The following is a 21,573-nucleotide window of genomic DNA, read 5'->3' as shown; positions in this document are numbered from 1 at the left end:
AAGCCTGGCTACAGGTAATAAAAAGGGCTTGAAGAGGTTTATGAAGGAAAGAAACTCAAACTGTAATATGAATACTCAAGTCAGTTTGGGTGATGTTAATTTAAGGCTTACAGTCATGCATCACTTAATGATGGGGCGATGTTCTGAGAAATGAATCCTCAGACAATTTTCTCATTGTGCAAACATCATAGAGTGCACTTACACAGACCAAGATGGTTGAGGCTACTGTACACCTAGAATAGATGGCACAGCCATTGCTCATAGGCTACAAAACTGTGCAGCATTTTATTATCCTAAAAACACTGTAGGCAATTTTAACACAACGGTATTTGTGTATTTAAACATATCTAAACACTGAAAAGGTACTGTAAAAATACAGTATAAAAGGTAAGAAATGGTACACCTGCAGAGGGCACTTACCATGAATGGAGCCTGCACTAACTCTGGGTGAGTCAGGGAGTGGGTGAGGAGTGAACGTGAAGGCCATTACTGTACACTACTGTCGACTTTGTAAGCATCACACACTTAGGATGCACCACATTTCTAAATATAACTATTTCTTTATTCAATAATAAGCTTAGCTTACTATAACATTTTTACTTTATAAACTTTTATTTTTTTAACCCTTTGACTTTTTAAATAATACTTAGCTTAAAACACATATTGCACTTTTGTACAAAAATATCTTTTCTCTTTTTCTTTCTGTTTTTTGTTTTTAATTATCATCTGAGGATATGCTTATTGGTTTTAGAGAGAGAGGAAGGGAGAGAAAGAGAGGAACGTCAATGTGAGAGAGAAACACTGATAAGTTGCCTTCCGTATGTGCCCCGACCAGGGATGGAACCCACAACCTTTTTGGTATACAGGATGATGTCCAATCAATTACCACCTGGCCAGGGCTCTTCTTTCTTTATATCCTTTTCTATAAGCTTTTTTTCTATTGAATTTTTTTTTTTTTTACCTTTTAAAATGTTTTGTTAAAAACTAAGACAATCACACATAGCAGCCTAGGCCTATACTGGGTCAGAATCAATATCATGGTCTTCCAGCTCTATATCCTGTCCCACTGGAAGGTCTCAGGAACAATCACATGCATGGAGCTTTTATCTCCTATGACAGAATGCTTTCTTCTGGAATACCTCCAGAAGGACAAGCCTGAGGCACATCTTGAGGAGGTATTACTTTTTCAGAAATATGTCCATAGTGGTTTAGTTCGTTTGTCTCTGTCATCACAGATATACTTATAAGCAAATAACCCACTATAAACATTCCTCCCTAATAATGAAAACCTTTCAGTGTTTGGGATCATATTTTAAAACTTTTTAAGGAGCCTGCTGAGGTCTGCAAAAGCTTCTACTAAACCCTTTACTGTGAATTTTCTTGGGGGTTCTTTTTCTTCTCTTGCAGTTTCCTTTTCTCTTACATCTTCTTCAGCTATGAGTTTCTGTTCTGGTTCCAATAACTTATTAGTCAATTCCTCAGGAACCATCTTTAGGAGCTCCTCAATGTCAGCCATGACATTGTTTGCCCTGTTGATTTTTACAAACTACTTATCCTTGGCAAATCCTCTGAAGTCAAAGACAAACTTCTGAGTATCTTCTTCCAGATACCATTCATACATGCCTTGGAAACATCACTTCAAGCCCAAGCAAAGTTCTTGCTGCAGTTATAGATATTGTAATCCTTCCAAATCCTTCAGCAATGCATCAGTGTCTTCTCAGAGTCTTCCTCAGTTGCAGTAATAGCCTGGACAAGGTCCTCCTCTCAGGGAGTAGGCCTCAAAAGCTGCTATAACTCCTTGATCCATTGGTTGGATCATAGAAGTGGTGTTTGGAGGGAGAAACACCACTTTGACATTAGGACAAAGATCATCAATAAAAAGAGGAAGTGCAGGAGCATTATCAACAATCAGCAAAATCTTGAAAGGTATGCCATTCCCCAAACAGTATTTCTCCATTTCACTGGCACAGCGATTCAGGATGGCATTTTGGAAGAGAAGTTGGGTCATCCATGACTTCTCACTGCTCCTATAAGACACTGACAGTGTGTGTATTGATATGCTTGAAGGCCCTGGATCCTCACTGTACCAGAGAACTTGCAACATTGCCCCCAAGCAAGATTGTTATCCTGTCCATTAAAGCCCTGAAATTGGCATTGACTTGGCCTTCTTATGAGAGTCCTTTTAGGCCTCCAGTTTCCAGATTAGAAAGATTTTATCCATATTGAATATTTGCTCTGTCAAGTGATTTTGCTCTTCAATCAGCTTTTCTAGAATTTCCAAAAATTCTTCATCTGCCTTCACATCAGCACCCACAGACTCAACACTCATTTCATATTATGTAATCAGTATGGATTCTTGAATTGTAAAACATCCAGAACTAGCAGTAATTTCAAAATCCTAGCCAGGTTCAGCCTTTTCTTTCAACATTGCAAACAAACCTTTTGCTTTGGCCATGATCATCATGGTCCTGAGAGATACTCTTCTGTGTCTGGTCTTCCATACACGTTGTTAGAGGTTTCTCCATGTCTGATAGGGGCCCTTCTTGAATTTTGTTAGTCCCATTGCCTTCAATGAAGCAGATCTTTAACAGCTTCCATCACTTTGTTCTTGTTCTTCAAGATCATAGCTATGACAAAATGAGGCTTACCTGACTGACAAGCAATAACCATCACTAATTTTTCACCTTCCCAGTCCTTAGTCACTTTTAATTTCGTTTTCAGGACAATCACTCACCGTGGCCTCTTATTGGCAACATTAGCAGTGAATTTTGCATGCTTGGGGGTCACAATGAATAAACAAAATGAGATTGAATCAAGCACCAGAGAAAATGATGCAATGAAAAAGTGTAATAAATGAGATGTATGAGGTTGCTGCCAGGGTAACACAGTATACTGTTTTACGGCAAACTTTGTTTTATAAGCAGAAAGAGAACACCCTAAAAAATGATAAAAAGCATAGTAGAGTAAATGCATAAACCAATAACACAGTCACTTATGATCATTATCAAATACTATGTTGTGTACATAACTATATGTGATATACTTTTATACAACTGGCAGCTCATCAGGTTTGTTGACACCATCATCACCACAAACACGTGAGTAATGCCTTCCAGTGGTTCTCAACCTTCCTAATGTCGTGACCCTTTAATACAGTTCCTCATGTTGTGGTGACCCCCAACCATAAAATTATTTTCACTGCTACTTCATAACTGTAATTTTGCTACTGTTATGAATCGTAATGTAAATATCTGATATGCAGGATGTATTTTCATTGTGTGCGACCCACAGGTTGAGAACTGCTACCTTATACTATGATGTCTGAGATGTCACAAGGCAATAGGAATTTTTTAGCTCTATTATCATTTATATGTAGCTTGTCATTGACCGAAACGTCATTATTCAATGCATGACTGTACAGAAAAACAAACCAGTTAATTATTTAAATAGAAAGTGACATATTTCCAGAGCCTTAAGTGATCAATAATTAGTTCAGGAAGATTGTATATTATAGAGATGCATAGATATTGATGAATTCCACTATCATAAAAAATAATAAAGTTACTTCAAGAAGATGTATTCATCACTCAAATGTGATTTTCATGTTTTCTCTCAAATGCGGCTCCATTATAGAAATAAGAATAAAAGGTAATATCCTGATTTTGGTTTCTTGAAAATGTTAAGGTTACACATTTTGTGTTTTTTGAAATTATAATTTAACTATAAAGGTTGTGGTGCTACTTGAGCAAATACGGAAATAAGAAAAAAGAAATAATGAGATTGTGAGGCTAAATGACAGTATCTATAATAATAAAAGGGTAATATGCAAATTGTCCAAACAACCGAATAGCAGAACGACCAACCATCCAGACGACCTTCCGGACGACCATGCTATGACATGCACTGGTGCCAGGCTGGCCAAGGTGGGTGCGATGCGATTGGTTGGGGGGCCCCACCATCGCCCCAGGATCGCCTCGCATAGGGAGGCCCAGGCCACCAGCCGGCAGGGTGATCGATCGTAGGGGGAGGCCAAGGCTACCCCACTGGCAGCCACAGAGGGTGACCCAGGCCACTGGCCAGTGACACTGTGGCACGTGTGAGGGTCCAGCCAGCAATCGTCCCGCAGAGGGAGGCGACCAGTGGCGGGTGAGGGAAGCAGCGCCACACAGAAGGCAAGCAGTGGCAGCAGCAGGGGTGGGGCCAGCTGCTGGCAGCCTGGGGAAGGAAAGCCCTGACAGCCAGCCAGGCCTAAGGACCCTACCTGAGGGGTCCCGGATTGCAAGAGGGCGCAGGCCGGGCTGAGGGACACCTCCCCTCTGCATGAATTTTGTGCACCACATCTCTAGAGGGTTTTATAAAACTTCCTTTTATATAACCTATAGATTACTATAGCTATCTGTAGATCTGATCTTTTATAGGTAAGTGTAGATTTTATTCTTAAATATCATTTACTGCCACCTTAGAACTGAATAGAATTTTAACAATACTTTTCCGAAAAAAAAAACACAAGAAAAACCAAAAACTTTTCTGAGACAAAAGACAACTCTGTTAGGTGAAAACTTGATTAAAATTAAAATTTTAGAAAAGACAGAAAGAAAGATGATGAAACTAGTATTTGTTTCCTTTTATGTATTAAGTGACTGGGCCTGGTGTTCTACACATTTCTGAGTTTGTGCCCTATAATTCTATGACAGGGATTTTTAACTGCTGTGCTATGGTACCCTGGTGAGTGGCAAGAGGCACACCAATGTGCCACCAGAATTTTTTAAATATGCAACACCGAACCAGTCAGAGGCACTGACAACAGCCAACACAACAATAGCTGCCTGGTGTGAATGATCAAAATTATACCTTTTTTTTTTTTTTGTCAGATCAGCAAAAACATATTTTTGGTATATCGTAGAATTTTAGTAATTAGTTTATTGTGCTATGAGATGAAAAAGGTTGAAAACTGCTGCTCTGTGATACAGGAACTGCTAACATTACAATTTCACAAATGAGGTTACTAGGAATCAGAGAAGTTAATTACCTTGCTTAAGGTCGCACAGGCAATAAATGGTGGTCAGTAAGTGGTGGTCAGTAGTGGTAGAGCCTTATTTCTATCTGTGTGCTTTTTCCAAATTGTTTCCCTAAATCATGTATTTATTCTTAAGAACTTAAAAGAGTTTATGTCATATAATTGTACAGATTCTCAAGCAAATAAAGGCAGCACATTAACATGAGAAAAGCAATGCTCTAAGAATCAGAAAAGAAATCTTAAGTCTAGGCCCTCCTTTCTCATCTACTTACTAAGCTATGATGCCCTGGAAAAATAATTAAAATGGCAAGCCTTAGGAACTTAAGAGGGGAAGAGGTGGTGGAGTGGGATGGGAATTCAAGTTGGTCCTAAGTGCTTTAATATATGCTGTGGGCTGAGTGTGCTTCCTCTCCCAACACCAATTCATATATTGAATCCTAACACACAATGTGATGCTGTTTGGAGGTGGGGCCTTTGGGAGATGATTAAGTCATCTAGGGCTCTGAGGTTGGTGCTCTTACAAAAGAAATCCTTAGAGAGCTCTCCCACCTTGTGAGAACACAGTGAAAAGACTGTGTGGGAACCAAGATGTGGGCTCTCAGCCAGCACCTTCATTGCTAAGCTTCCCAGCCCCCAGAATTATGAGATATAAATTTCTGTTCTTTATAAATTACTCAGCTCTGGTATTTTCTTATAGCAGCTTAAACAAACTAATACAGTACAACTTTCAGTAAGTCAAATGATTCTATGACTTCATACTCTTAAAAATACCAGATTAACAAATTTATATCACACTAAGAATGAACTAGAACCCAGATTTCTGAATTTTAAATCTAAAGTATGCTTTGGCTCTATGATCTCTACTCTAATATTTTGAATCATTACTTCATTGTCATTTCGAGAGACATATGACATTCTTACCTATTAAATGGTGGAAAAAGGTATTATACCAAAAATAAATGTAAGTGATGGAAGAATGTTTCCCACTTCCTCCCAAATTGCTTATTACATGTAAAGATGATACATAAAAATATTTGTGATACAACATGAAGACTAATTTTTAAAATTTATTCAATGACTAAAGTTCAAATTAACATATTTTTTCCTTATTTAGGAAGAGACTTAACTATTAGATTATAAAAAAATAACCCAAGTAAATTTTAAAAAACTTTTTACCCACTTAAACAGCTTTGACTCTGTCGGATATGGAACATACTCAGTTGAAAAAGGGAGGCAACTCTGGAAGCTCTGATCACTATTAAAAAATTATATACCCATCACTTTAGACAAAGTTAAGAAAATATAGAAAGGGGGAAAATTCCCTTTATTTCTTCAACAAAAGTTCTTTTGAAATACGAAATATAGTATTTCTTCAGAGCAGCGGTTCTCAACCTGTGGGTCACGACCCCTTTGGGGGTCGAACGACCCTTTCACAGGGTTCGCCTAAGACCATCGGAAAACACATATATAATTACATATTATTTTTGTGATTAATCACTATGCTTTAATTATGTTCAATTTGTAACAATGAAATTGGGGGTCACCACAAACTGAATTAAAGGGTCGCGGCATTAGGAAGGTTTAAAACCACTGCTTTAGAGAGAAAGATTAGAATCCAAAAGGTATAAATATTTCTTAAAGACATAAATAATGTATTGTTTATAAGTTTTTAAGGTTTTTATACATTTTTCAAGTCTCAAGTTATCTTACTATCCCAGTTGTAGGATTTATTAATGCAAAAGATACACATATGAAATTCTTTTGTATCCAAATACCATTTTTTTTATTTTAATACCAGGGTTTCTAACTAAATTATTACAGTCTTTGTTTATTGGCTCTGACATAACTGAACAACCATTAGTTGTTATTATTTTAAACTGTGTCTCATGGAATCAACATTGCATTGACAAAGTATTGTTGGAAAATTTTCCAATTGTCAATATCCAAAAGATAGTACATTTTTCCTAACAGCACAGCTTGAGAAAATATACTCAGAAATGGCACCATGTGAAATTAAAATTTGAAAATAATTAGGGTAGGCTAGATGATTTACTAGTCATACTATATATGTATGTATATATGTATAGACAGTTTAGAAAATCAGAGTTAAATATACAAATTTATTTTAAAATAATCTACAATGGTTTATATTCTAACCTATGCTACTTATAGAATGCCAAGACAATATCTGAAAATGAAGCATTACTTTGAGTTTCCCAGAGAATACCAATAACTGGACTGAGTTTTCTCTAACAAATTGACTATTAAACTAATGAATTTTAACAAATATTTGTGGCTATATCAATACCATCTAATGAGACAAAAATGAAGTTATTTCCTATATTGGAATTATGACATACTTTTAAAAAGCATTACAATGCATCAAAAACCATACAGACTTCCCATGAACCTTTGTAGAGAGTTATAATTTGATCAATAAAGATATTTAGAACATAACATAAAAAAGAACATTTTAAAATGTTCACCTTCAGTTTATTTCATAGGTCACTGTTATACCACCTGATATGATAATTAAAAACATGCAAGCAGCTGGTACTACAGCTAAACAGATTAATGTAATAGTCTGTAGTCATATATGATGGCAAGGGGCTTGCCTCTTTGCAGAGGAGAAGGTCAGCTGCCCTTGGGAAAAGGGGGCAGGGTGGTAGTGAGAGAGTATTCCTTCTATCATGTGGCCTCGTGTTACAATCACTTAGTGAAACATCTATTGCAAACTGCTAATCAGCAAACTACTTTTCTTCCATACGCAGCAAGGGGTATCTCAGTTTTAATGGTTTTATAAGGAAAATGGAAAGCTCATATCATCTGACAGAAAACATTAAAACTGGTCTCCTCCCAAAAGTACAAGATCTAAAGCATAAAGCAGTAATATCTTCTCAATTACTTAGGACATATGCAATCAATTTTTAACAAAAACTTCCAAAACAAGATCTAGTCTATTACCCAGGCATCAGATGGCAATCATACTGGTGCCTTAGGAGTTAAATGCAGCTATACTCTATCTTGAATCAATGAAGCAAAACAACAAAAGACACAAACACCAAGAAAAACGCCTAGCCTATGAAAAACAAATCTATGAACATTTAGGCACAAAGCTATGGATTAGGGTCCATCAATTTTAAACTTCAAAATTTTTTGTCAAAATTCCAAAAATCCATCTCTGAACTTGCACTAATAGTAAAACATCTTCCTTTCATCTTTACTATGTGTACAATTTCGCTATACAAAGGCAATGTGTATCAGAGATCGAGAGTTTTAAGCCTCAGGGTAATAAGCTTGTTCTTAGCTTTCTGCTAACAGACAAAAGTTATTTTCCTTAAGACAAATCTTTTTTAAGTCTTCTTTTTGGTATCTTTATATTGGAGCATATAAAAAATTTCTCTGTTACCAAAATGATGACAAGCTAAAACCAGTTAATATTTTGAAATTTAGTATTTACCACGTGACATTATCCCATTGACTCCTCATAATTGTGTTTTATTATTCCCATTTTAAAGATAAGGAAAGTGAGGCTAAAACTTGTCCAAAGTCTCCAAAGTATTTGGAGTCAGGATTTGAACCAACTCACAGTGTTTAGATATTACTAACAAAAACAAAACAAAACAAAACAACAGTTCTGGCCAATGTGACTTGAATGTCATCCCATGCACTGAGAGGTCGCCAGTTTGATTTCCAATCAGGGCACATGACCAGGTTTCGGGGCTCAGTCCCCAGTAAGGGACATGCAGGAGGCAGCTAATTAATGTTTCTCTCTCTCCCTCTTTCTTCCTCTCTCTCTGTAAAATGAATAAAAACATATTTTTAAAAAACATTAAAAAACAACAACAATAAGAAAATGGCGACTGTGTCCTCTTGAATCTGAAAATTTAGGACCAAATTAAAAGAAACAATGGAAAAATATAGGTTTAGGTGACCAATTCAAAAATTAATAAAACCTCGGCATCTATATTAATAAAAGGGTAATATGCTAATTAGATCAGATGTCCTTCCGGACAAAGCCGCAGCGGCTGCAAGGGCCAATAGCTGGCAGCCACGCGGCCCCTCCTTCTGAGCCCCTCCTTCTGCAGAGGCAGCGCTGGGAGCAGAGGTGGCGCTGTGGTCCGGAGCCTCCAGAGGCTGGACAGGGTGCGACCTGAGGTGCCTCAACCTCCCACAGCCCCTCCCCCAGCCAGCCTGGCTGCAGATCGCCTCCCCCACAAGTGGGCAGGGGGCAGGGCCAGTGCTAAGAAGTGAGGGCTGAGGTAGCAGCAGTGGGGTAATGGGGGAGGCGCCTTCCCCTGATCCTCCAGGTCGCCTCGAGCAGAGGGAGGCCAGACTGCTGTTTAGAACATCAGTAGGATACCCCCTGAGGGCTCCCAGACTGTGAGAGGGGGCAGGCTGGGCTGAGGGAACACACACACACACACACACACACACACACACACACACACACACCAGTGCATGAATTTTCGTGCCCCGGGCCTCTAGTATGCAATAAAAGGGTTAAATGAGGACTAAGGCCACAAAGTTGACAATTTACATGAGGTAAGCATAAAAGAATAATAACGATGCCATGCTTTGCCCTTTAGATTTTCCAAAAGCTTTATATCTTATACATTTTATCTCAGTCTTTAAAACAGCTGTGACAAGGCAGAATCCATTTAACAGATGACAAACTAAGGCTGATCATTATCCTGGACACAAGTATATGCAGCTTGAGCGTGTTCATACCAGGCTGACAGCCAGAACTATTTAGCTGTGAAGGAAGGTCAGGATTTCTGAGGCATTTTAAGCAATATACAAAGGTAGAATTGTTAGGATGTTTGAGGTTTGGAATATTAACATTTTTCCAATGACCTATTTCTAGTTAGTTTAAAAGAGCTATGATGGCAGGAAAAAAATCATTTTCATTTTCAAAAGTAAATTTTACTGACAATTCTGTTGCCATTGTACTGTGATTTTGCAACAATTCCTTGGTTTTATCAGTTAGACTTAATATGAAAATATACCCCAGAGCTGTGCTTCTATGAATTCTGCATTTAACCCAAGTGTCAAATTCACAAGTAAGCTCATTATATTGTAAGAACTATTGCCTACTGAATAGAAAAATATTCATTTCACACCTTAAATACTATAATACTATTTAATAACAGCACTGGCCTGCCAACTATTAAAAGCTTGTTTTTATATACTGTACCACCTGAGCTTTTTATCTTGCCTTTTTAATTACAATAATAAATTAATATCCTAACATTACAACACTGACAGGCATTGATTAAAAATATATTAGTTAACAACCTAGTATTTATTGTGCAAAGTTGCATTAGAAGTTCATTTTCAAAATATAATTATCATTCAATAAAACTAAGATCCTTTAATCTTCAAACTATTCAAGAAGACAATAAATTGCAAATACTGTGCATTCACATTAACACATTTCTCTTAATTTTACATTATGTCCATTTTTTACAATAATTAGCTAAACTATAAATGTAATGTAAAATATATTTCACCAACAAAATTTATATACATATAGATTTTCCTTCCTTTGAAATACATCTTTATTTCCCTTTTGTCTTGGTTATTTTTTATTGTATTTATATCTAATAATATCACCACCATAGATTTCACATGAATTATCATATTAACATACCTCAGTTACATGCCAACTCATAAATCTTTACTTAACTATCATTTATATTCTCCTTTTTATTTGGAGTGATCAGCTATAACATGTTCAGATAGAGGATTCTACCTATTATTTAATATGTCAAATTCCAAGTTTATATCACACTTCAGCACTAAAAGAAGGATTTGGAGAATTCTAACATTTATAAGCTAGGACAGATACCGTGAAAATATAATGACAACATATGAGCTTGACTGCTGTGATAATACCTTCTAGAATACCGTGGGAACAAAAGCCTTTTGTAGTATCCATGACACTAGAGCAACTGGTTATATATACAGACCCCAACCGGTACAAAGTAAAGATGTCAAGTGTTTCAATTACCAGCTCATTTTTTGGAATTCATAAATCAATTGTAAAAAATTTCACATTTACTATATTCTTATTAAGTGCTTACTGTATACTAGTCCCTACTCTAGATGTTAAAAGCTTGCCTGGGATCTGAGGAAACAAATAATACAGTTCCCATTAGGGATATAGAGTATGTATGCAAATAAAAATATAAAAATTCTAAGCATAAATTCCATATTTATTATATAAAAAGAATGACAGCTTAACATTCAAATGAGTTTCCAAGCGTACAATGGTTCTTGCATATATTTTATAGTGTCATTGCACAAGTATCAGAACCAATTAACCATAAGGACAGTGTACTCCGATTATTTATTCAACAATCTGCTTTGCTATCTATAATGCCAAAATGTACTATTATTGAATCTGCACTTTTTCCCCAAAAAGTAAACCTAGTTCTTATATCATTTTAGTTCACTATATAAATTTTCCAATATTGCTGGAAATACTTTCCTCTTTCTTCTTTCTAGGTTTCTCTGTTATGCAGGTACAAATTCCATAAAGACTCCAGAAAATTCAAGTTAAAAGGAGAATATGTATTAACAAAAGACTAGATAAAATACATTATTTCCTTAACTAGTGTATCCTTTTTTAAAATTCACTAATTGAGACCATAACTACCCTGTTTGCTGACAAGCCAAACAGGATATTAACAAACAGCACTTAATGTAACCACAGATTACATTTCATACTCTATACATTTTACATTGCTCATAAACAGTACTCTCCATTTTAGCCGAAAACTTAAACCAAAAAAAAAGCCTTTAGTACTATCAAAGATATACTGGGGGAAAAAAAGGATTATAATGAAGCTTAATACTACACATATATTCATTCCAATTATCCTAACATAGGTTAACAACAGATATCTACAATAAGTCCATTCATTCAAGAATTAAGAATGTTGCATTTTCCATTACTCAATAAATCTGCAGAACAATCATATCTTAATATTCTTTACATTTGTCATAATTTTAAAGTAAAGGTAGCAGTTCCTTACTACTGTAAGGTTAGAGTCCCATAAGATTAGTTATTTTGTACATTATCTTGTAATATTACATACCTATGTATTCATCACCTACCTATAGGAATTAAAAGTCCCATCAGAATCTAAAGTAGAACTTGTTCTTCTTCCATTTTTATTTGAGTCGCCTGGAAAAAAAATTTAAAAACACTGAAATAATGGATATTAGAAAACTGAATATTTCAGTTGAAAAGCTACTATGTGAGAGTCCTATGCAGTATGTTGGGTCAAAAGGCGGATATCCCCTTATCCGTCCCCCAAATGTATTTTATAATCAGAGCCCATGAGGCCAAATATTTATACTGATGCTAAGAAAGAACCAACACCACTGTTTCTAACTTGGATAGGAATACTGACAAAGTGACTGCTAGCAGGAACAAATGAAGTACAGTACAGATATTTTCTTCTTATGCATCACAGGCAAGCCAATATTTATAAAGCACTTAATCAACAAAGGGCAACTTTTTGTTAGTGACCAAGTCACCCTCCCTGATCACTGGGCACAGTCAAAGAGAACAGGCAGAGAGCAAAACTGGAATGTTTCCAGCCCCCACTTCACCCTATCTAAAAATTTGGTAAACACAGAAGTAAAACAGAAAGCAGAATTGGGAGGAGGTGAATAATAATGTATTCTAGTGAGCTTTAAATACATCTTAATATTCTTCCCAAAGCTTTAGGTTTTAACTGTGGGCAAAAGTTCAGCAGTTTAAAAAATGAAAAAAAAAGTAACATTGAAAAGTGTTTCTGCCTCATGTGGTAATATCAAACATTTAGGGGGAAAAAACACATTTTCTCTCAAGAAACTGGTATACTCATAAAATCAGATTTAGAACAAACTCATACCTATCAGTTTAAAATTATAGAATAAAAATAAATTTGCTAAAGGAGTTTAAAAATGCTCACCAATGCCACAATATACATATTCTTATTGACTATTTTAATAGTTTAAATTTTTAAATACATACTGCAAAGTATAGTTTTATGAAACTACAGTATACTACTATAAAACATATTTATTTTTAGAAACAAATTAAGAAGACTAGAATCTGATTACATTTTATACTCCTAATTCCTGTAATGTAACTTCCAAACACCAGGTAATATTCATTTTTATGATATTTAAAGCTTAATAATTTACTGATACATCCAATTTTAATTTATACTTTTAATCCACTTTGAACAACCTAAGGTGCCACTGGAGATCATCACAGTGGTCCTGGTTAAGTCAAATAGTAATTACAGAGCTTTCACTTTAAAGATGAGATTATTTTTAATTATTGAGTATAGTACTTAGGTAACATACTTATATAATTATGCCACTCATAAAATGGTTATTGAAAGCTGAAATGTAATTTTAATGACAGCTACCTATTTTTATTTACACATTTTATAGTTGACAGATTAGTCAAGAATGCTGATTCTCTTCAAAATGTTTGCAGCTGCACCCAAGTTTTAGGAGGATGAGAACTGGACAGAGCCCACTTGTACTTTTATCTCTGTATTTTCAAAATGTATTTTCAGATTTCTTCGATTAAACAAAAATCCTAAAATGGATCACAGGGCTCAAAAATGTTGATAATTATAATAGAAGAAAATAAATCAAAAACAGTTAAGATCATTCTAGCTGGGTATACTTTGTTAAATCTTTGAAAATATGGGTACTGTAAATTGACTCACTCAATATACTTCATTTCCTTTAAAAATTAATAGTTTTACAATAAATAAAAAATGTTAAGGAAAATTAGTCTCTGTCTTGCTAAATGAAAATTTCCTACAACACATGTTATTTAACAGCTTGCAGACATTTCCTGTGAAACACTCTATAATCAGCATAGAATAAGTACATCATATATTGAAATATATGAGCCTTCTTTCTCTTTAAAATTAAAGATTATGATTACTTAAATATATAAAATCTAACCAATGGAACATTTCTTGCCTTTTGCTGATATTTACAGATCAAACATAAAATCCTTCAAATAATTAAGACTTATAGTTTAAAAAAAAAAACACTTAGGTTTTGTCATAATACATTACAAAAGTGTTCTTCATTTTATACCTGCTTTGAAATTAATATATCACATTAAATGTAACTTCAAAGCCTGGTAATAAGAGGAAAAGGCAGTTTTTCTTTCTCAAAAACATACTAAATAAGGAGTACAATTGTTTCTCTAAACAATATTAGAGAAAAGATTTCAGAGTTTGCTATACGAGGAAAAGGCAATAAAGTTTTGAAGTGGGAAAAACTGCTTTGTTCCTTCAATCCTCTAGTTGAAATTAATTATAGCAAATGTTTATGAAAACATCTGTTCCTGACAGTTATAAATTCTTAATTTTAGTATGGACGATTCCAGACTCTTATTTTGGAAGAATATTGTCTGACAATTGAAAGGTTTACAAAAACACAGACAGAATTTGTAATTCTGGAAAATTGTATATAGAGTGTGCTATATCCTATGGAGACTTTCATTTGTTTGAAACATTTGGAGGCGTTAGTAGGAAAAATCAAAGACAAACAGAAAGGCTCATCTTTCATTTTTAAGCTGCTTTACAATAAAAACATATCTATAACACAAGAAATAACAAGAATTAAAAACAAATATTACTTTACTATCAACCTAATTTTGACGTAAAGTATAATAAACTAAGTATTAACTTTATCAGGGATTTTAATAAGTCTAATGCTAATAATCATGGGAAGGTATGTGTAGCGTTCCCTAAAAATAACAACAGAGGGTGCAAGAGAGTTTAATATAATGTTTTTAGTTGTTCTTGATTCTAGAACAAAGTTACCAGGTAGAAGCAGTACTGTTAACAAGGATGCATAGGTTGTTTTTAGAACACTCTTTCTCTCTCTTTCTCACACACACACACACAAATACATTATTAAAGTAATCTTATACAAAAACCTTTAAATGATCAAAGAACACAAATACTTAAATGTTGAGATAACAGGCTTCCTTTCACTTGCTTATTAACAATAAAGTAAATTTTTAAAGTACAAGTGTGATTTTAAAGGTATTTCAATATTTAACATAAACTAAGCAATAAAATAATCTGGATTTATTAACTGAGTACATTTTTAATGCATAAATTATATACAATATATAACATACATATTGTGTTACTATGTAATATAACATTGTTCAACATTATATATTTATAGAAATAGTTCATTAATTACTTGGGACCATTACAGTTTGAAATTAATATAACACATTTATTTCTTGTTAGTGATAAGTTTGTAAAATGAGTTCATAATATTCACAATTAGAATGCTTATTTCATATGAGGATACAGAGAGCACACTATTTTTCACTAGTAATTTCTAATACACCTGTATCTAACTTATTAAGCCAAAAATATAGTGTTGACTTATTTCAAAATATGAAAATCTAATTCCTTTCTCAGTTTTAGCACTTACTGCAGTCATGTTTAGTGAAGGGCACTTATAGCATCTATCTGTGCACTGTTAGATCACACTAAATGAAAGTTTACAACAGATTATGCACAAATATCTGCTTAATGAAGGGAGAACCAGAGATTTTAAGCTAGGTTAGGTTAAAAAGAACCAGTACATTGTTGTGAATGAGCACATGAAGTCAATGGTGTCTTTGGTACACATCTAAAAGACATCAAATTTTAGATATCACGTTACACTAGGTATGAATTCTGATAACTATTACATAATAAAAAGAGTTTATCTCTGCATTGTAAAAGAAATGTCACCAAGTATGTGTGATGAATATTTAATAGTAAGAGGGGGGAAAAGATCTGGTTCACACTGAAAATAAAGCTATGGGTAACCACATTTCAGTTGTGACAGGAAAAGATGGTACAAATGTTAGTATAAAGACCTATAAAACCTTTTATGTCTTTTAAATGAACTGGTATTACAACTGAAAAGTTTTAGTTACATTTACAATCCCATTTTAAGTAATGATTTTCTAAAAATCTATGAATTAAGTATATTCATATGTTGACACCAGGTCAAGGCAAAGCATAAGACTCAGCATCATTTGTGAAGACGGTAGCCACACTGATTCATTTCAGAAATCAGTTAAACAACAATCTCTCCAGACAAATTATTTATGCTAAAATCCAGGACCACTCATTAGGTCTAAGAACCAGCACTCAAGTAAATACAGAAAATTTGTGTATTTAGTAATTTTCCATTTTCTCTATTATTGTCTATCTACATTCTAATGATTTAATGGTCTTATTTAGCTCTCTATGTAATATTTTCAAATTATTTTTTAGATAACAAAAACCCAGATATAATACAGAAATGCATAGAAACTATCTTAAACAAGTAAATTTCTAGTGGACAATTTTAACTTAATAAAATTGTTGTTATTCCTATTAAATCATTAATAGAATTCGTTAAAAAAAGAAAGCAGTTACATCAACAGAGTGGTGGAATACACAACTCCAAATCATCCTCCCTCAGAAACATTGAAAGCAAGCACTGAAAACAACTTTGGAACAACTCTGGAAAATAGTGAAAGATTTACAAAAGAACAAATGAACAATGAATTAAGAAAGGCAGCTTGAAAGCTTTATGGCATTTTTACTTGCCCTTGCCTTAGCCCCTCCCCTGTGCAGCAGCAGTTCTGAAGAGGAAAACCAGTTCCCAGCATGAAAACCTAGTATCTGGAGGTTCCAGGGGCGGCAGAACCAATCATATTTGCAAATAAGTGTGTAAATCTGTTCTATTTTGAAGGACTTAAGATACTCATCTCTTTTGCATCTAACTAAAAAAAAAAAAAAAAAAAAAAAAAAGATGGTGGACATTGCTTGTCAAAAACACTGTAAGCCAAACAAACGCAGAAGATTGGGGCAACGATTACAACTGAAACATAAAATAGACCACAAAAGGCCTGGGGGAAAATTAGGACATTAAAAAGCACCAAGATATACAGGGGCAAGTGGAAGGCCATGCACATGCCCAAGACAAGCTGCATGATCAGGAAGAAACTGAGAAAACCTTAAGCTTCCAAGTTAAGCTGATCACTCAAATGAGTACAAGCCTGACTAACAAACGAAGGACTGTCATAGCACAAAGCCAATCTGCAAAGACAAAGAAATCTTTATTTTTTATTTTGCTTTTGTTTTAAGTACTGGCATTCAAGGAAATCGCTGTCAAAACTCTAGCAGGACACAAACGAAGAAATAAAAACTGCAGTGACTACATATGTCAAGGTCTAAGTATTTGCAAAAAAACTTTGAGAAAGTCACTAGACACATACACTATAACAGTTTTAAGACTATAAAAATAGCAAACCCTGGGGAATGGGGGAATCTGATATGAAGAGTTACTAAATTATAATATTCAAATATCCAGTTGTCACACAAAAATCAAAAAGGATACAAAGAAACAGGAAGCATGACTCATCAAAGGAACAAAAATAAAGTGACAGAAACTATCCCTGAGGAATCTAAAAATTAGATTTGCTAAACAAAGATTTGAAAACAACTTTCTTAATGATGCTCAAAGAGCAAAACAAAACTAATCAAAATCACAGATAAAGGAAAGGAAATCAGGTAAACAAATGAATGAACAAAATAAGAAAATCAATAAAAATACAGAAATAATAAAAGGAAACAATTTCTGGAGCTGGAATATACAATAACTGAAATAAAAAATTCATTAGAGGAGCTCAACAACACATGTGAGTAGGTAGAAGACAGAAACAGCAGACTTAAAGACTGGGCAATTGAAATGATCAAGCCTGAGGAGCAAAAGGAAAAAAGGATGAAGAAAAGAGAACAGAGCCTGTGAGACCTGTATGACAACATCAAGCACATCAACATATGCTTTATGAGAGCCTGATAGTAAAAGATAGAAAAGGGCAATTCTGTTACTTAACTGCTCAATATCTGTTTCCTCATCAGTAAAATAGAGAAGAAAATTTTTACCAGAAAGTGTGGTTATAAGAATTAAATGAGATAAGTACAGGTAAAGTGGTTAGTAAAGATTATAACACAATGTAAGTCCTCAATAAGTGCCACCTATCATTTTCATAAACACTTTAGTTAATGTATTTAAGATACTGGAACCAGCGGAAGAATAAAAGAAAAAGACTATTAATTCTGCTTATAGAGAATAAGCTTATTCATAATTTAAGTTGAAAATTGCAACTTTATTCTCTTAGTAATTAAAAACATTCCTGATTCTTTTTTAAATTATCAAGAAGTGTCTTTCATGAATTATAGAAGAACTAGAAGCCCGGTACACAAAAATGTGTGCACTGGCGGGGGGGGGGGGGGGGGACAGCAGGATTTGCCTGCAGTATGCAAATTTAACAGCCATCTTTGTTGGGTTAATTTGCATACTCTTCTGATTGGCTGATGAGCATAGCAAAAGTACAGTCAGTTAGCATCTTTGTCTTTTATTAGTGTAGATGGCATGAAAAATTTGTGGTATCCTTTTAATATCCTTCCTGATGGCCATTATACCAAATATTGAATATAATATATAGGGTGGGGCAAAAGTAGGTTTACAGTTGTTTGTATAAAAAATGCAATGATTAATAAATAATACAAGAATAAACTATGCTTTTGTATACTCACAAGTGTAAACCTACTTTTGCCCCACCCTGTAAACAAAGAGAGTGGAGAAAGAGTAAATTTTTATTGATTTCAGAGAGGAAGGGAGAGGAAAAGAGAGAGAGAGAAACATCAATGATGAGAGAGAATCATTGATTGGCTGCCTCCTGAATGCCCCCTACTTGGGATCGAGCCTGTAACCCTGGCATGTGTCCTGACTAGGAATTGAACTGTAAAAGCACCTGGCTCATAGGTCAATGCTCAACCACTGAGTCACAGCGTCTGGGGGGAAAAATAGTAAATTTAAATACTATTACAGTCTTGAAACATAAAGCCGTCCAATGTGTGGTGCTTAATATATATAACTTAACAGAACTGATAAAATGTAGATAGATAACAAATTAAAACTATAGTCAATCTAGTAATAAACTATCACATGCATAAGTATAAAACAAGCTTTAAAAAATTCATTATTATGCAACTGAATGGAACCAAGGCCCAATTTCAAGGCCTATATAATCACAAGTATAATTACTCAATTTAAGTTAACATGTAACAATATGTAAATGCAAATATTTCTATTTATTATGATTGTCATTTCCTGGCATATTGTTATTTCTCTAGGCATTCCATTGATTTCAGGATCCTACCATTTACAGATTACAACAAGGGTAGGAACATAATGATAGTCCAAATCACCTGAGGGTAGGTATGTAGTGTGTGTATGTGTGTGTACACTCATGGGTACAAATGCAAAAGTGAGAGATGAGGAGAAGGAAGAGTATGGTAAGGAAGGAAAGAGAGAGGAGAGGGGAGGGGAGGGGAGGGGAGGGAAAGGGAGGAGAGGAGAGAGGAGAATAATCATGGGTGGGGTTCAGGATTCCCTACTTTTAAAAGTCTTCCCAGATTATTCTGATGAACCGTGAGTCTTTCCTAGTCCAAAATAATAAGCTGCTATTATGCTAAAAGAGACAGTCTCTTTTTGTAGAAGGCAAAGTATTTTGCTCCGAATACAGAAATTACTGTGTATCACATATGCCATCATTTACTATGGAGTATCAATGAAGCAGAAGCTTTGACCTTATTTTCCAGCAGTAGCAATGGATGGCATTGAGCTTGCCAACTCTGTTCACTACCCTAATATGACCACTAGCATGTACTGACTATTGGGGGGAGCATGCAGATTGGAGATGACAAGCAGAAAATGCTATTGGACTATGTGGAACTGCTGGCCCTTGAAAGCACCTTTCTACAAAAAAAGTTACACAATGACAATGCTGCCATTTAGACAATTCCAAAACACATTTATACTAAGTATCTAAGCAACCAAACAGAAGAACTTCCTCATAAATAAAAGTGTTCACAAAGAATATATTTATTTCAACTTGGAGAAAAAGTATTAAGGGCAAAGATAATTATTATACAGGGGGATCTTAAAAATGTATATACACTTTAACAGATGATAGCTCAATTTTGAAAATGAAATGTATTTTAATAAACATTGCCTTTATAATTATTCAGAGTGTATGTATACATTTTTGGGAGACCCTATATAATTTGCCATTTGCTATATATGTTTTCTTACTAAAAAAAAAAAAAATGTATCGGTTGGGTGTAAACTTTGACATATTTAGTTTTGCTACTAGTCTTACAAAAGTTTCAATGAACTCCCTCCCACAACCCTACTACACGCATAATAGCTTTTCAAAGAGAATCAAATTGATAATTAGGGAATTCTAAAACGACATTAAATCATCTGTTCAGGGCCTAAATCAAATATATATAACAAAAGTAATATACATATTTGCTAAATGAAATAAAAATATATCTGGTATTAAAGTCCTATTTCACTTTCTATTAATCTTTCAAATAGTAATTAAAAATATTTATATGAGTTGTTCTTTTTCTTCAATGTACAAAAAGGGAAATATCTTTTTTTCTACAAAATAGATTCCTTTGGGCACTTCCCATTTTTACTATTACATTCAGTAAACAGATTCTTTAAGATTGGCTTATCATATAGTGGACAAGACCTCATAAAATTAAAGACACCCATTAACCCCCAGTAATTAACTTTAGATAGTTAATATTGAAAAACTCCCTTTTAGATATCAGAAATAAAGTAGAAACTATTTGAAAGAAATAAATTACCATTGATGAACCAGGATAAGCAATCCTATTTGTGAGAGCTAACTGAACAAGGACTTATATAAAAAATTCTACATAAAATGCGTAACAGGCATTTTAATGATAAAATTCCAAGACTCAGGTGAAGAACCAAGGGTAAATATTCTCAAACATATCTTTTGTCTTACAAATAATTTACTAAATTAATTGCATTAAATTTGGTAATCTAAAAATCCTCCAATACAATATAAATATTATAAATGTTTACCATTTTCTTCAAATAAAAAATTACAAAAACATTTTAATTCACCCATAAAAAATATCTTATTTTGTGAATTATTTATGACAAAGAACTGTGCTGAAATATGATTTTCAAAGAAAAAACTCTAAATCCATAAACTAACTTCTATTTACCATTTTATGATAATGCATAATTATTTATTAGTGGATATGATTTCCTAAACTTGATAATAACTAGAAATATGTCAAAATATGGCTCCTTTAAACTTGCTAAGAAATGTGCAATGTACAAAATTCAACTATCCTTTTAGAATTTGAAAAATATCATTCAACGTAGTTATGAGCCCTAATTAATAAACAATTTACTAACTCACACTTCTAGTCATGCATTGAAGTCATGTGATAGCTTTACTACTACTTTTATTCTTGCAACAATCATGTGTAGAGCACCTCCTAAATTTTAGCCCTGGGGATACACTGGTTGTAAGCAAAAGTTCAAAACCCATCCATCCCAGACATCCTTGATTTTATTGAAAGTTTAGAAGAGGAGAGGGACAGTCAAAGTGATGTACAATG

At 34.1% G+C, this 21,573-nt stretch overlaps 1 protein-coding gene across 1 annotated transcript in view; it reads right to left on the bottom strand.

Annotated features, from left to right (window-relative positions):
• The window catches only part of TBC1D5 (TBC1 domain family member 5), a 421,112-nt gene that overhangs the window by 197,691 nt on the left and 201,848 nt on the right, over positions 1–21,573 (bottom strand). Inside the window, exon 5 of the mRNA XM_070433344.1 lies at positions 12,140–12,209. Within this exon, the coding sequence (XP_070289445.1) occupies positions 12,140–12,209 (70 nt within the window). The remainder of the gene's footprint in view (positions 1–12,139; positions 12,210–21,573) is intronic.

Source organism: Myotis yumanensis, unplaced genomic scaffold (genome assembly GCF_028538775.1).
Source record: "Myotis yumanensis isolate MYYU_CA2020_CCGP unplaced genomic scaffold, mMyoYum1.0.hap1 SCAF_14, whole genome shotgun sequence".
Taxonomy (NCBI): Eukaryota; Metazoa; Chordata; class Mammalia; order Chiroptera; family Vespertilionidae; genus Myotis; species Myotis yumanensis.
This window is presented reverse-complemented; position numbering and strand designations above follow the sequence as displayed.